The sequence below is a fragment of the Anopheles maculipalpis genome, chromosome 3RL (genome assembly GCF_943734695.1).
Source record: "Anopheles maculipalpis chromosome 3RL, idAnoMacuDA_375_x, whole genome shotgun sequence".
Lineage (NCBI taxonomy): Eukaryota > Metazoa > Arthropoda > Insecta > Diptera > Culicidae > Anopheles > Anopheles maculipalpis.
Genome location: NC_064872.1, coordinates 45,916,302 through 45,934,145, shown reverse-complemented (window position 1 = coordinate 45,934,145; position 17,844 = coordinate 45,916,302). Strand labels below are relative to the sequence as shown.

The following is a 17,844-nucleotide window of genomic DNA, read 5'->3' as shown; positions in this document are numbered from 1 at the left end:
ATACCCGTACTTAACTGATATTCCGTAGGCCCACTTGTAATTTAGTAAATCTTGCAGCTCGCGACTCAGCATACTTTGTTCCCCAATTAATTAATACAATTCTACCATGTTTATGTCCTACGTTAAACCAGCATTTTCACAACATGCCTAATAGTCCAATTCCTGTGCATCACTGTTTCATCTCACTCCTAGTTCGAAATCACCCAGCGTATATCCAGTAGAGCCTGGTAACAACTTAAGATAAATTGTATTATTTTGATAATGGCGAACAGATTGATCGCTCCAGGTTTGAGCGGCAAAAATGGGTTTGATCATCCTATTTCTGGTTATTGAAACATTACACTCTAACGAACTGCGTACGGTCCGATCGCTTATAACACACGTTCGCCAGTGCATTGTCTGTGGACGAGCAGGGGCGACGATTTAGTAGTATTATTATTATCACTGGCAAATGTATTTGCCATCTCCTTTGTGGTATCGCATTCCGCATTGCTAAACGTTGTCATACTATGTTGCGGAGCAGCGTCTGGCACCAATCGTCTCAAAAATCCGGAATTACATCCCCAAGGAAATACCCTACGAAAGAGAAAAAAAAATCGCTGTAACATCATCAACACATATATATTTTTGGTACGTGGAAAATTTACCATTTGATAGCCAACATTAGGCGCAAATATCCTGGAATTATTACGTATTTCTCATTTTTCTGAACACCTTCAATTATTTTATCTGCTACATCATTGGAATCCAGTGTAGGAACCCATCTGTAAAAAAACGATAATAGGATCAAATGTTGTATGAATGCTAATTGACAAAAAAAAAACAACGTGTTTTCTATATCTAATATGATATCTATGTTTTTCTTATTCTGATAAAATGGCCTTGTAATGGCTTGTAATAAAATATCACTCTTTACAACATAACAAATCAGTTTTACCTTTCATTCATTACAAAGATTTAAATAATCAACCTACCTGGAGTTTACATCGTCAAACATTCCGGTCGATTGGATAAAATATGGGCAAATCACTGTCGTAAATACCCCTTGAGCTCGTAGATGCTCAAGTTCCAACCGCAGTGCCTCGTCAAAGCCAACCTACAAAAACGTAAACGATTCTCTTAGTAAGATTATACATCCTCTTTTCGATTTGCGTTACTTACCGCAGCAAACTTACTGGAACAATAATCGACCAGCTTCGATATACCGACATGGCCGGCCAGAGAAGCGATGGTTATAATGTGTCCATGATCGTTTTTCAACATAGCCGGTAGAAATGCCTTTGTCGTCTAGCGGGGTGGCCCCAACATTGATTGGTAGCGGAAATGACATATGTAGAATAAAGCAAAAGCACCTAAAGCATTTTGTTTTCGAGTCCAATCACACCGTTGCTTTGTGCGTATCTGTTCAAGATACTGCACAAGAAGCTCTCTTTTTTTTTTGTATAGCGCAAAAAATCACGTACTGATTCGTCGATCCATTTGAAGGATCATTAAAATTCGAAGCATATTCTTATTATTTTTTGGTTTCGCTATACACTGCACTACAGTAGAATCATCAGTAGAATCGTAGAACCAGCTACGACAAATTCTCAACACCGATTAGCTTACCCAGAAATGTGCAAGTACATTGACGCTGAACGATCGCTCTATCAAATGATCCGGTGTGTCTAAAAGGGCACGTCCAGACACGACTCCAGCATTGTTGAATAGTAACGTTACCTAAAAGTAGAAGTATACAATCGTATAGGTGCTCGCTTTTAAACCAGGGACTATGATGGTTCTTTCTAAATATTTACTTTGTCATGTAGATGTAGGTTTATGGGTATAATTGGGATTAGCAAGTGCATGCGAATATAAACATAAACACGATAAACGAGTACTAGTTTATAGGAATTTCTTTCGAAGTTCCCAGTGCAAACCCATACTTAAGCAAGTGTTTTACCCATGCTATGATATCGGCGGTAATTTTAATCAACCTAATTAAACACTCGACTAGTAATTAATGGCACAATAAACCGTCATGTTAGCGTCTACACAAGATTGATCTAACGATGAAGTCCTTCAATCGGTTCCTTTGCGCACCACACATTTGCATTCATGTGTATGAACTGCCACTTGCAGTTGAGCTACTTTATGAATGAACATGCTAATTAAAATGCATCAAGTACCGCTTTCCACATAAAAACCAAACCATCGTTTTGACAAGTAAAGAGCATACTTACATCACCAATGTCTTCCTGTATGATTTTTGCATACTTGTACACCTCTTCCTTGTTCGAAATGTCCACTTTATAACCTTTGCAGAGACCTCCTAGAGATTGGATCAGCTTTACCGAGTCATCTAGCCCTGTCCGAAGCCGGAAAATGTGGAAAAGAAATGAAATGAATTGACTGCTGACAATGAACCAATGGCGCACATATGGCCTTAATACATGCATAAAGGGTAATATCTGTACGAAGCAAAGATCATGTACGTGCCTTGCCGTAAATAACATATCTTTTTCATCGAATACTTCTTTTTCTAGGCTAGCTACGTGGTACACTGAGTCATAGTTCAAAGCCGAGAGTATACTCTCTGATTAAGTCTGAGCAATTAGCTGCAGGAAAACTAGAAGCTTACGGCGTCGTTGTGATTTTTTGAGCTGCTAGTCGGTGTCATGGTTGTTTCTATTTGATGCGATTGTAATTATGGTAGTTTCTGTGATAGTGAAGAATGTACATTCAACAGTATTCATTGCCATGGTTTACCATCCACAGGCTCCATCTTTTTTTATCAATCCCGATGATCTTGACCCATTGAAGAACAATCTTCGTATGACGTTCGTGCATCTCCACGTGCATATGGAGTTGGCGACCTCGGTCTGATTTTTGGGTTTACTGATCGTGTTTTCTGTTGTGCCCGCTCGTTTGCTGCACTTAACATAACCAGTTATGGTGTGCCCCTTTATACTTTAATTTTCTTCGGTTGGCCCATCGTCATCGCCGAAAGACGTCACCGGTTGAATATCAACGTTCGCATGGAAGCAGCATCCACGTTTATCACCTGGTAAAAGGAACGCTCGTGAAGCGAAAGTTAACAACGGGAAAAGTAAGAGTACACATTAAAGGTAGCGTGTCTGTCTGCGCTCGTGTGACCTTGAATGTGTTGCAGTCTGCTGCGAATTTACCTCATCAGACCAGTATGCATATCATCTAGTTTTCGTCGCGTTTCGTCAATGTCAAGTGGTGCTGCTGATATCGTTATTTTCTCATCAAAAAAATTAAACAAAAACCTGAAAATTATTGTAGTTTTGGTGCAAAAAACGGATGTTTGAAAGTTATGGCAGATGTGGCGTTTTTTTTCTATAATTTATGCTAAATTCACAAAATATTAAAACAAAATTGGTGTCATCACAGTATATCGCAGCGGCAAGATCAAGTTTATAAACTTTTGTTTGTCTATAAAAAAAAAATCTTCATATTATTTCACATCGAAGCATTTCAACACACCTATAGACATTGAGCTGTTCAACGCAAAGTGCAATATTCACTCCGCTTCTTTTTAACCTTCAATTAAGTCAAGAAGTACAAGTGTGTATCTATGTTAAAGCTTCGAGCCGTCATCATCGTTGATCATCGATTCAATGGGTTATTGAGAGCTTGAACACATTTGCTTGGTATGGGCCGGGTGGTTTGGTGTTGTAGTGCAAAGCAAGATCATTTGACCTTCGACGAAGCTTTGTAAACTATTAGAAACGAGATGCCAAATTTCAACATTATCCACCCCGCCGTTAGTGGGGTTGGGTTTGTATCAAATACGAGTGTGTTGCATCAAGTACTGTCCATCCCATGCTCTCGTGTACAGCAAATGGTAAATCCGTGCATGTAACGAAACCGAGCACTATTAAACGCGTCATGGGCAAAATTTTATTGTTTTGCGTATAAAAATATTCACTGCGACATGGAGTTGATGGAGCTAGAGACGATTTTATCCAACCTCAGTTGGTATCGACCCCATAGTGAGGCTAATGGTAAGGTATCTCTACCAACCTCAGAGAAACAAGCGTGTGTAGTTGAAATCTTGATCTTTCCTTTTTTTACCATACACGAGTTGGTGTACGCTTGCACAAGAAGTCTTCCATTTTCTGAAGCTTCATGATGAAAAAGTACTTTTCGCGGTTGCTTTTGAGATAGAGAGGTAAAAAAAGCGCGTCATTCGTGACATGTCGTCATTGGTGGTGCAATAGGATAGTATACTTACACAAACCGACAGCGGCACGCGGTGCTCACCTACCGGCCGTCTTTACTAATGTCTTTTGAACTGTTGGATCTTAATTGTCGAATACATACCTTCCTGATTTATATCCCACAGCACAACCTTGGCGCCAAGCTTGATGAGCCGAAGTGCTAACAACCGACCAAGACCACCTCCTCCGCCAGTCACTAATGCTATCTCTCCATTCAAGTCTTTCTTTGGTACGCCGAATATTTGATAGTAAAATGCCTGTAAACGGAGAGGGAAAATGCATAAAAAGAAAGGAAACGTTTTATACTCAGTCGAACAGCTCTGGCAAGTGGAAATAAACAGAAAATTTATCAAAACAAATATCACCATCCTCGACATTCACGGTCGATTGTTACCGGTAAGAAAAGCAAACAAAGGTTGAAAGTTAAACGCCTGCCAAGACGCATAGCTTTATTGCTGATCGGTGACCATGGTCATGACATTATTTGCTTTCCAATTACTACCACCCCTTGTCCACCTGAATCGATTGCATTATCGAAGTTGACATACGTGCCAGAGACGACCACCAAATCTTCCCATTTCTGATTTAACATGGCTTCAACGTCAAACATTTCTCCCCATTTCAGTACCTACTCCCTTGCGGCACACTCTACACTTTAGCGTATTTGTGTTTGCAACATTGCAAGTGTATTGAATCATAAGCTTAGAGCTACTTGCAGACGGAACCAACTTACGCAATTGTACAATTTGTTAATTTTGTTCAAGGTCAACCATGTGTGTACACGCGCCTAACTAGAATAGCCCAGAGATTTAGCTACCGGACCAGACATTCAACTGAGAGCTGCGAAACAAAAACTCCATTTGTTGCTATTATTGCCGGCATTAAAAGCAAATGCGAACCCCTCGATTCATTCCTACCCCGTTGCGCGTGTTTCATCCACTGTTACTGTCCGGGTGTGCTCAGGCACACATTATTGCGTACAGACGCTCGATTACTTCTCCCATTTTATAGCGGGAAGAAGTCGTTTTAATAATTACTCCTTGAAAATCTTCTCGAGATGCTTTGTACGTGGCAGTTGCATGCAAACAACCAACACACGTTGATTGCTACGAATTTCGCATAATATCATTAGCTGGCTGACCGATGGCTTGCCGAGCCCGTGACTAGCAATCTTCGAAGGATGTGGGAAAAAAATAATACCACCTGTTGTTGCAAATCAAGCTCATTTAATACGAGTTTACATACTTTGAACTCTACTCACGCTAGCAGTCACACCAGCTTGACCTAAGTCAAGCTACTGTAAAATGTAAATCGAACAACAACGGTGCAAAATCAAGACAGTTTTAGTGATGTAAAATACATTACCACACGCAATAAAACTGACCAAAGGTTTCGATAAAAAGTTTGTTTTTATTAGATATTTAGCTATAATATTATGTTGATTCATATGTTATTATATTATTCCAAAAAAACCTATCTCATATCTTAGTTCGCATGTAACACTCCATCACATGGGTTGATGGTATCCACACGATGGTGCAGAAGTAAATATAATCGCGCACTGCATTTCGATCAGGCTACCCATGTTAGGCCTTATGTTGTTTAGCCGAAGCATAGTATGGCGAGAGCATGTTTGCACAATACTGTCTTGCTGTACTGAATGCCTCAGATAGTTTGTAAAATGCAATGGTTTCGATGAAAAAATAAAAAAACCAAAAAAACGTTGAAAGAGTTTTTGCATTGCATTCGCTCTATCGGTTAGGTAGGGCTAAGCTGCCTGGGTTGCATAACTGTAGGAAATACTGCGATGCAATGCATGAACTAGCTGCACCGTAGGGGTTTGATCGTTGTAACCGGTCTTCAGGTGAACGAATCTTTATGTTCTCGAACGTACTGTTGGTGTGACAAAAAATAGGGGAAGCCGCTAAGAAGCCGTTTAGCTTCTAGTTAAGTACTAGTTAGCTGAGCTGTTCAGCTAGATGAAATTACTATTTTTTATTATTCGTTTTGTTTCTCAACCTTGTCCATTTAAGAACTGTCATATTATTAAGCGAAAGCGATTGAAATTTATTAATGTTACACGTAAATGTATGATATTTATTCATGCGAGTTAACCGGGATAAGGCAAATAATAAGATGGAAATGCCTTATCATTATGTTTATATATCTTAATCATCGCAAGCGGTGTTGACATCACAGCATTCTACAACTTCTTCTTAACTCACCTGTAATATGTATCCTAACGACGTTAGCAGAAATACTATCACATCCATGACCGTGCGTCGAATAGACGGCTTATTCCTGGATGGATTCAGTTCAGTCTGATCGAACGAGAAAGGTTTGCCTTTGGATGCTAACATGTTGGTTTTTTTTTGCAATGGTATCGATCGATCGGCTCCAAGTTCTGCAAAGTTTCCGCTACTCCGTCACCCAACCCAACACTTTTTCACTTTCAACTGCCGTCAGAGTGGCAAATCGTGGAGCGTTTGTATGCGTCTAATAATGCGGCCAAATACAGTGCAAAACTGGTTTCGCACTTACACAGCGCTCGTTGCACCAACAAATTTCACTCTATCACTTTTACTTCCTTCTCTCACGTCTCACGTTGTGTTATCTTCGTCTGCATGCACTGCAGGGTTTCTGGCGATTACTCCAACACATGCATAGCGGGAATCGTACTCGCTTCTCGAATTGCTGGCGAGCTGTATGAATGAAGAAGTATGAACCATGGAGTAACAAACAACGCTTGGTGCACGGCACTAGGTTGCGTCTGCTGTAACCGTGCAGCTATTAATTGCACTATTGTTTAGCAAATTTTTTGTTTTTGTTTTACCGTATGCCTTTACACGGGCAGGAAAATTCAAACCGGGCTGAATATGCAGCAAACATACACATACAGCCACACTAAACGACACACATTTCACTGAAATTTGTACAACAGCCGCCAAAATGCATCTTTAAACGAGCATTATTTTCCATTTTATGCAACACAATCGTTTATTCCTTTAATATCTAAGCTACAACGCAATCCAGTGAGCGATTGTAGGTTACCCGACACAGTTCCCGGCTGTATGTTATGTGCTGCCTTGTAATGATATTTCCCAGCTGTCGGCAACGAACATTTCACTTTCATGCGCACATTTTACCGATTCACTTCCAATGCAAACCAAAAAAAAAAAAAACGGTAAAAACGGCATGTAGCAAATATTCTAATATTTCTTTTGTGAAGTGAGAAGTGGCAAAATTTATCTATGGTTAAAGCATAATAAATCGATGAAAACCTCTTCTTAACTAGAAATAACAGACATGTTACAGAACCAATTTGGCCAATTTGTACATAAATTTAAAACACTTATCGTGGGTAACACTCGCGTTGGAATGCTTACACAATTGCGGCTAACGGCATAAGAAATCAAAACGAAAAAAGTACACAAGCGACGAACCTACGCCCGGTTGACGCATCTAGAACAAGCTTCACAGCCACTATCTCCACAAACTATTCACCTATTACAGTCCCCTTTGCCAAACGCACGGTCGAACGATCAACGAACGATCAAACGCGCACCACCACTCTACACTACGGCTGGCAAGCATCTATCTGGCCCCATCCGACTGGCAAGCATCTGGCCCCGCCGAGGACGACGGTGGTAATTGAAGTTTGTAATAACTGTTACCGCTGCCGTGCGCCGTGTACTTGAGGTGGAAACCTTTCGCGCTGCTCCTGCTCTTCGAAGTGGCGACCGTACCGTTCCGTGTCTGGTCGCAACGATATAATACACCATGCTGAATGTGAAGCGTACACCTTTTTTTCTTTTCTTTCTACTATGGCAACTTGTTTCTTTTTGCCGCGGTACGAACACTCAAGCTATCCCACTTTTTGCAGCATATCCCTGTCGCTTTTCTGTTTTGATGGTTTTCCATGCACGTGCTTCTTCGTTTGCTTCTTTACTCATATCATTATAATGTGTTTTGTTCAGCTAACCCCCCCACCCTCTTGTTGGGTGGTGGCACATCTCGTTTTATGCTGTTTTACACCACCCCAGTGTCACTGGACGGCTGATGAGCATTCGTGACATTTCGTTTGTCTGCCCGGGCCCGTGCTTGCAAGGACACGGTTGATGTTTTGCATCCTCACTGTTCCAACCAGTTGTTAAAGAATTGCGTGGAAGTACATTAGATTGAAAAACAAAAACTGAATATCCTTTGCACAGTTCAAGTACATATTTTGAAGATGAAGTTCAAGTTCTGTTTTTGTTTTGCAATAAAAATAGCAAAAACCAACAATATAACGCGGCGCTCCGGTTGCCAAAGGATAGCGGTGCCAGTCTTTACTTACTTACTAGTAGGTGTTTAAGCCTGGAAGAACTAAAAATAATGCAAATACTCTACCTCTCACCAGAGTCAATACAAAGCAACACACATAACACGAGTTTTGATTAATTTCTGCATTCTCTGTAGCAAAAGACGTACAGATTTTGCGCAAACTAATGCTAATGAAAACAAAACAAAAACAGACCGGCTACAACAAAAAACAACTCCGTGATACTAATTTCATTATGCCACAACATTACCGACTTACCATGTTGCATAAGTCATCGCACTACACTTTGCATAAGATAAGAATCATTGCAACTAGCTTCTACCTTTATGCAGTTATCGAGCGGGGGGGGGGGGGGGGGGGAGCGATTTAAGCAACATGTTTCATGTTGTTCGGTTTATTTACATACCATACCATGGCAACCACCACCAATCACCTTACACATCGGACAGTGGGCAACTACGGACACAACGTTTTGATTCTAGTGTTTGGTTGCTTTGTGTTGGCCATTACGTGCTCTCCCGGATGCGACCATACTGCAGAATCAGAAGCCAATGTTTAACAGGCTAATGTATACACATTCTTTTCCATCCACACACTGTACGCAACATACACCATCGTGCTGACGAATTCGCCAATGTTTACGCAGTGCCTAGTGGGGTGTTTTTTTGTTTTTGCTTCCAATGTCAATATTTATCGAATTCTTTGTGAAAAGTTCTCCTCCCCATGTATAACAATTGTCCCTGGATAATGCCGATACATTATCCATCGATTCTTCACTATCAGCACTACCATCACCTACCGCAAGTGAGAGGACTACCGAATATTCCGTTTGCAGAAGAGGTAAATATTACAGAAAGTAGGCAATGAAAACGAAAGTTGTGTACTTTCACACAAGCAACGGTCCAGAAACGTTCGATTATCGTACTGCGACAGTGAGAACGATGCCGGCCGTGGTACCGTTAGCGTGTCATCACAAACAATTAGCCGAATATCAAAACACACACAAACTCTTGGTTTGACTGTCCGAATCGTACTGCGCAGGCTTGCGGCATTGTTCAGCGAAAAAAAGGATCTGTTCTGTCAGTCGTGCACCCTTGATGTGGTGTACATTTTTACGCACCCGAGCAGCGCTCCGTCACTCGCGTCGTTGCTTTCTCACTCTTGGGCTATTAAAGCTGTTAGCCCTGAACAGCTCGATTTGAAGCGGAAGGTAATCGTTAACCGTTAACGAAAGTGTACCGAGTTTAATAGTAATTTATATATACCTTCCAATTACCCTTGTTTTGGTCGCAAAATTCTAATGACATTGATCTGCGGTTCGGAGCGACATTGACAGCTCCCGCATCTGTGCGTACCGCAAATAACGCGTGATAGTGGTAAAAAAAAACCAACACAACTGTAAAAATGCTATGGGGAATTGCAATCACTCCGCTGGTTTTCCGTTGGTGGCACCTTGCGGCTACAAGTACAAAGCCTTTCATTACAGGCATGGGGGGGGGGGGGGTGGTCCGTGTACATAACCTTCTCCAAGGCTTCGGGCTGTGGTCACTAGTCATTCAAATTCCACTCTTTGCTCAAGTAATCTCTCAAAACCGTGCCAGCCGCGACCGACCGTTGCTGATCACACATGGCTTTCTTACAAATACTCCGAACGTGGTCGCACGGGCACATGCAGAAACGCACCTGCACGAGAATTACCATTAGGGAAAGGAGGTCAATTTCATTATGACTTCGGTGCGATGCTACCAGGTACATTGGGTATATGTGTGGTCTGGTGGTTCGTGAGACGTCTTCAAATGCTCACGAGGGCGACGGTGCGGCTGTATTCAAACGAGGAGCGGCCAAAACAAGCGACGTGAAGATACATCTAAATTGCTCGACTAATCATTACGAATCATAATTGCAGTTGCCAAATGCGGTAACCTTCTTTCTTACCTCACGCAAAACTCCCCAGGGTGTATATACGTGCATTATTTTTTAAACTTTGATAATCGTAACCTATTGCTCGGGAGGCGTCGGTTGAGCAGAGTAGCACAATGCCAATGTTTAGCTAATGCTGATTATAAAATTATAGATCTTTTAAATTCATTTCGCATGACAAAGGAAAGAGATGAAACTGTTTTCTTTAACGTATTAAAAAAAAAGAACACAACATTGAAAAATTCTAAAATAAGCGTTTTAAGTAGTTTAATTTCTATAGGTCTGGATGCTTGGAGTTAGTGCACAGGAGCACAGGATCCAAAACGTAGTCTACGCACACTATCATAGACCTTATTCACCCCCTTGTATTGAGCGCCAGCACTATGAAGGCGAAGGCCTGCTTGCTTTCTTCCTTAGTCCTGTAGAAGAATAATCCACTCAAAACGAAATCGAAAGCGAAATCGGGCGTGTTCGGGAGTCCATTTTAGAAAAGCCGAATATGAATCCAAAATCCCAGATGTAAACAAAATCCCCTAGCTGCCATTGCCAACTTTGATCATTCCTGTTGTTAACGTTTATTGAAAGCTTGTTTGGTTTGATGTTTGAACTATGAATGCCTGGTATCTCAAAACTATTTTTTTACCAATCGAAATTTGAATTCTTTGCATATTACGAATGGTATATTCATCTGCACTGACTGGTACCGGTAGTAAAACTGGCAATGCCGAAGAATGAGCTTGAAGTTGAATATATTTTACTTCAACATGATAAAGTCTTATTTATAAAGTGACAATAAAAGTGTTCTATAGTGGACCAATGCAAATCATCGATTCATCGTCCGCCCTTAAATTTGCTATCTCAACTCTGTACGAATTGTATTAATTTCTACCCAAAGGGGTTTCTTACGGTCAAGCAATCGCAACGTAGTTTTTTGTCACGCACCGTAGCTTTTATTATATGTTTTACTTGTGATCGACGCATTGAGAAAAATGTTGAGAGCGGCTTATGGGTTGTTTCGTTAATATATTTGTGATTTGAAGTAAAATTTTCATAGACAAAATGCGTCACTGTATCTCAGAAATTACAATTGAAAGCTGCACCCTCATCAATACGAGTGAAAATATTTATATGAAGCTTTGGAACAAAGATCGTGAAAAGATAACATAATTTATAAATTAATAAGCATTTCATTTCATTTTAAAATTTTGTGTTCTTGAAAAATCAAATACACGCCCCCATTATTCTTAAGCGACTGATTTTTTTTGTAATTGGGTTTTCCTATGATTACAATACCCATTCCTAAAGTCATGAAGCATTCGTGATCTCGAATCCGGTTCACGAATAAGGAGGAATTACGCACACTTGCTCATTTTTGTGTATTACAGCATCATTGCATCCCTTTTTGCTTCATTATGCTCCGTACTCTTCATAATGTCATACCTCTACCGATACAAGCCGAGCTAAGTGAGCTTATCAAGCGCTGTTTAATTCCCTTTGGTTAGTAATTGATGACCAACAAATGCTTTTTATTAAAGAGCATCTAAACGGCTGGTCGAATTACTGTGATTTTAGAACTATTGAAAATTCTTCTTTTCTTCAATGCTCAGTGTGCATTGGACGCCAAGACTGGTGGTGGCATAGACCTCTCTTACCTCAAGATCGTAACCGTCAACTAACACGTAAAGGTACTAAGCAAACAGGTACTTTTTCTACGTCTTATTGATCCTCAATTTTATTCTATTAATCTCGCGTTTTATTCGGGTTTACGCCTGAAATTGGACAACGGCTTACGCCTAATTGAAACAACAACTCTTAATCACTTAAAACATCATTCCATTGACACGTTGCCGTAATTTTATGTTATATTTTACGTGAATGTATAATGCAGTTTGTAAAACATTTTTGCACCCAAGAAGCTCTAACTAAGTTGGGCTTATAGACTTTACCAGGTTGCGGCTGCTATTATTAGCAGGAAATTGTATAACCGTGTTTGTTTGCAATAGTTCTCGAGAGTGTATTTGAAAAGCGCACCACTATTTTTACTTTGTCATTTTGACCAAAGAAAACAGACAAACGCAAAAAAAAACACAGTTAAAAAATGTTTATTTTGATTTGGTAATTATTTAGGTGAGTCCAATTTGCATACAGTTCCTTGCTTACACCTAAATCATTCTTCGGATGCAAAAAAAATGCATTTAACATGTAAACGAAGTAGTAAACTGTTTAGGGACAGGACAGGCAAAAAGAAAAACATCAAAAAACACTCTAGGGATTTTGTTTCTGGAATGGGTTTTTGAATTGATGTTCGCCTTTTCTAAAATGTACTCCCGAACACGCCCGATCTCGCTTTCGATTTCGTTTTGAGTGGATTACTCTCTTACAGGCCTTTGGAAGAAAGCAAGCAGGCCTTCGCCTCCATACTGCTGGCGCTCAATGCAAGGGGAAGTATGAGGTTTATGGTAGTGTGCGTAGACTTTGGCGAAACTTCGGGGTGTTACTTTGGATTTCGACTAACACCATCTATTCAGACCTTATCTAATTCTTGTACACGGCGGCTCTGGGTGTTTTATACAAATAGCGAAAGTTCCTGCATCAAATTCCATCCGACCCTTTTCCTGAGACTGGATATCCGAATAAATCTAATAAGCCATTATATATAGGGCTAACGTAACCCAACAGGCTAAGGTTATGTCATATAGGAAGAAGGAACAAACATCTTATCCGAGCATTATGGCTTGAAGTCGTACAATGTTAGGCTTGATAAATAGTTGTATTTATTTGTACATTCGCAATATAAATATTACAAAGAATAGAAGAACATAAATAATATATTTAAATTTAAAATGTCTACTTTCGCGCTGTGAGTCAATGCAAGCCATCAATTCAATTCTCTCACCTCATTCTGCGTTTCGGATAGCTGTGGAAACTCGTCAAATACATTGAATTTATTCTTCGTTTTGAACGTTAGCACCGTTATTGTTCTTCCTGAGGGCAGAGTGATAATTAAAGACTGGTGTCCGTGTCCATCAATCATGTCACTTTTTGTGTAGTATACATCTCTGCAAACGAAAATGGATATTTATACTTCTGTACCTTTGATTTGTTTGTTTCTTTCACGCTATCTCACACTCACCCTGTCTGGAAGGATATGTTATCTGTTGCATACTGTGAGATGCTGTCGATGGCTCTATTCGCACTGTCAAGATACGCACCAAACAGTCCGGAAACCCATTGCTCAACACGCGGCCAAACCATACGACCAATTGGTGTTAGAATAACCTGCAGTATTGGAACTACCGTGTCGTACCGTAACAAGGGTTTGGAGTAATCTTGCCGAGGTTCGATGAGCTCCATCGTAGTTGTATCCATTCTTGCAGCACTATCGTCGGTAGTATCCACTCCGGTAAAATAATCCCACAATGGAAGTCCATCGGCACAGGGTACGGTCAGTAGCAGTGCTAAGCTGACAATAAGTATCACCAGGGGACGATGCTGAAATTTGCGCACGAATGAAAATTATTTTTGTCTCAAGTTTGCACATCACTACCTGTATATGGTACCATTTTGGATCAAATGTTCACTGGAACTTTTACTTGCAGACAGTGAATTGTTAATACTTTCGCGACCAGAACACAACTGAGGTATAGAAATGTATGCGAATAACAATTTTGCTTTCTTGCTACGAGAAAAAGACGGGAAACCAAGTGAGACAGGAGAAAGGGGGTTCTGATGGAATGTCATTAAGTATCGAGACGGGTTTTACCTGCATTTATGGTACAAGATTCTTCTATAATTGCTGAAGGTGGAAACAAAAGAGTTATGTAGAAAGTACAATGTGGCAGTAAATTTATGTATGTTAAAATGTATGTAACTTTGTTCCAAAGTTGTTGATTACGATTTATAACTTTGTCAGTAAATCATATCAGTAAGAGCTTTTTTAATTTAGCATTAAAAGTTACAATGAACGGTTCGAAACAATTTCTTGACTATATTTAACTGAATAATATTACATAAACATGAACATGATAGCTATCATCAAATCAAACGGGGTTTAATTAAAAAAAGTAAAGTAGAAACATTCTGTATCTGTTTCAATTAAACACATTATTCGAAAGTGTGAGATTGTCTGGTAAATTTTAGCGCCACGCTAAACGATCACGCTAAACGGAAAACTGAAAGACGTTCGACAAGCCTGCCTTAAATCATAACAAACAAGGAACTCGTGAGTGCCCTGTCCGCGGGTCTTTTCACTCCGCCGAAATCGTAACAAAAGGGAACACGTGAGTGCCTTGTCCGCGGATCTTTTCACCTCGCTGAAGACAGTACCTAACTTGCTGAGGTCCCTTAAAAAAATTCACATGAACAACCTCAGCTGCTTCATGTCATATGCCATATGTAAAGTAGTGTTTGATCGCAAATGATTATAACGTAAACATTAGACGATGACAAAGTGACTTTGCGTTTTTTTTTTCTTAAATGTTTTTTTCATTAGGCCAAATGAAGGTCATCACCTTCGAAGTAATCCCCTTCCGATGCAATGCACTTCTTCCACCTCTTCTCCCACTCCTCTAAACAGGTGAAAAACGCGGATGCTGGGATGTCCTTTAGTTCCGCCGTCGCTGTGGCTTCTATCTCCTAAATAGCTTCAAAACGATGTCCCCGAAGCGGCCGTTTTAGCTTGTTGAACAGCCAGAAGTCGACTGGTTGCCAAATCTGGCGAATACGGCGGTTACCGAACAATACGGGTGCCAGTTGTTGCGAAAAACTCCCTCAAAATGATGGCTGTACGGGGGGGGCGCATGTTTTTCCACAAATCCGGCCGCTTTCACCGGAAGGGGGTTCCGAAAGGTGTCGTATCGTCAAACGACGATTGTTGAACATCAAATGCTTGATTTAGACAACGTGGACATCGTCGGTCGAAGGCTTTTTTGTAACATCCGCAATGTTTCCGCAGCGTTTATTTCATTGCGCAAACAAATTTTGATACATGCGCGTTGCTCCACAAACTTGGACATGGTCAATATGGACAAAAACTCTTGGCGCAGCTCCGAAAATAAATTGTCACGCCTAGCCGCAGAACTGTCAAAAACATTCATATTGACAAACGAAAAATAAAAACAAGGGGCTTTATTTGGCGCGCAAAATTTGACATCCAATGTCACCTTACTTTTCACACAGACATAGTAGTATACCATTGTGTCTGCAACTACGAGAGGCGTTGCGATTTTTTCGTTGGTTGGTTTGATTTTCTTTACCTGGATAGTCAGTCTATAGGTATACGAGGACATTATGGATGGGATTTGATATACTAAACATCCGAGCCGCTTCAACTGCTTCCAATACAGATTAAATGAATAATCTATAGGAACTACTTTACGTAACATAGTATATCAATCGTAATAATAAGAATTATGCTGAGTAAAATTTTGACGAACGAATCCGATTTGAAATGCGTTTCAGCTGAATATGTTATTTCGTATTGTAGTTTCAAACCACTAAGGGAATATATTATAGAGTTGTATTGTTTTGCTAATACTTTCTTCATATACTACTACAACCGTATACTAGCTTAAACGAGTAATAATAAAGTTTACTCGACTTTTATTTCCATTACTCATAGAGTTTTAGAGTTTAGTACACTATAATCATGTCAAATGTTTCCGATTCTGCAAAAAATGGAAACGTCATCCACAAAAATTTAGTAGACACATTCATTGCGTAGGTTTTTATTCGTCCTTCTTCTTTACTAATGTGAAGAACAATATTAAAGTAGATCAAGTAGCCTGTTGAGTAACGCAGCGTTTATAAAAAGTAAACTTCTAATACGTTAAAGCTTTACTAAAGTTATCGTTTTCTTTGTTCGATACTCAATTTTGACACATGATTTAAACAAATGAATGTTTTTTTTTGTAAAAAAGAAAATCCATACTCAAACGATTGCACTGCACTTTGCCGGGTTACCATTGTGCCTCATTCGTGTGCTCTGGCGCAGCCGCAGACACTGCCAAAACGCGTTGTTTTCATATTATGGATGCGGCGTTCTGAATACCCCGCCGAGAGCCTTTTTCAGTCCACTAAGCAGATTCGATGCATTCTCACCACACAATCTCTCGACAAAAAAAAAAACGAACAGGCAAACGACACGAGAGCAGCATTCTGTCAAATTTCCTTCGCAACGAGCGAACATCGTGGCCATTCTACATCGGTAGCACATTAGAAGCGTTTCATTCATGTTGGGGTGCGAATGTGCGACGACAACCGTGGCTCGGTGATTTTCTGTATAGGTATCACAACTTCTTTCAAACCGTGTGAGAAATGAAATGGAATTAGATGTGTGACAAATATGTGGTGCGTGTAATATATCCACTCCGCTGTAGTTATGGGAGCGACATTCGTTTGTGAGATAGTGTTGCAATCTACGCTAAACGATGGTGATTTGCTACAAACAGCAAATAGGAGAAATATGTATTCGAAGAAGAGAAACAAACGGAAATTACCTTACGGAATCGAACCGAGAAAAAAATGTGACAAATTGTAGCACAGTATCCAGTGCTGTTTCTACTTACTATACATATAATGTTCAATCGCAATCGAGAAATCTTATTACAATGTTTAGTTTACCTCTCGAGTGTCATGAAAAGTGCTGACATCGGTCAATATTGTTGTACAATCGTACCCTTAGATATTCTTTGCCATCGACAAAGTTATACTGCAAGAGCAAGTGCTACATGTGAATATCGATTTGTACGTAAAGCGGATGAAACTCGATTGATTTTTTTTTTCTTCCTATTTCTTTGTGATGCTTGGTATGCGTAGAACTGTGTGTATTGTTAGATATGTCACAGTGAATTCAGGGCAGGTCCAGCTGTGATCAAAATCAAGTGTGCTTAGACTAGATAGTGACCGTATGCTAATGTGCTGCAAGACGAAAACTTTGCTTTACGTGATTATTTACTATTTACTATCATTTTTTCCATAAACAGCGTTTGACTAGTGTAGTGCCTCAGTTATACAAGTAAAAACGCTCGTAAAAACCACGTTGTTGTGCGGTACAAGTGTGTGAATGCATGGAAAAGAGTTCAGGAAGAAGGTTCACGGATTAGATGAAAAGTGGCAGGGAAATTCATCAATAACGCACTGTCTGACAATAAGAAAAAATGGAAAAGAAAAACACAGCACACACACACACTCACAGGCAGAGAACCCAACTTCAAACCGAGGGGAGGTTTTCCAACAGCGCGCGAGTGTGTTAGTGATTTATTTTCAAACCTAAATGCCGCCATCGGTTTGTATGTTTCGGGGGATGTCTACGTTCAGCTTGTTCTCATTTTACCCGTGTTGCGATACATACACGCTTCCACTACACTCTGATGTAGT

At 40.1% G+C, this 17,844-nt stretch overlaps 2 protein-coding genes across 2 annotated transcripts; both read right to left on the bottom strand.

Moving 5' to 3' along the window:
• Positions 1–341: 341 nt before the first annotated feature.
• Positions 342–7,988, bottom strand: LOC126560669 (estradiol 17-beta-dehydrogenase 11). Its single transcript, XM_050216625.1, has 9 exons — positions 7,738–7,988; positions 6,452–6,644; positions 4,330–4,483; positions 2,223–2,347; positions 1,609–1,719; positions 1,162–1,287; positions 975–1,096; positions 648–764; positions 342–576 (listed from the first exon to the last, which is right to left on the bottom strand). The coding sequence occupies exons 1-9, from the start codon at positions 7,818–7,820 to the stop codon at positions 372–374; spliced, it is 1,236 nt and encodes a 411-aa protein (XP_050072582.1). The 5' UTR covers positions 7,821–7,988; the 3' UTR covers positions 342–371.
• Positions 7,989–13,345: 5,357 nt separating this feature from the next.
• LOC126560667 (uncharacterized) lies at positions 13,346–15,755 on the bottom strand. The gene is made up of 3 exons (XM_050216624.1): positions 15,723–15,755; positions 13,601–13,959; positions 13,346–13,526 (listed from the first exon to the last, which is right to left on the bottom strand). Exons 1-3 carry the CDS (start codon positions 15,753–15,755, stop codon positions 13,346–13,348), a joined length of 573 nt encoding a protein of 190 aa, XP_050072581.1.
• Positions 15,756–17,844: the final 2,089 nt, after the last annotated feature.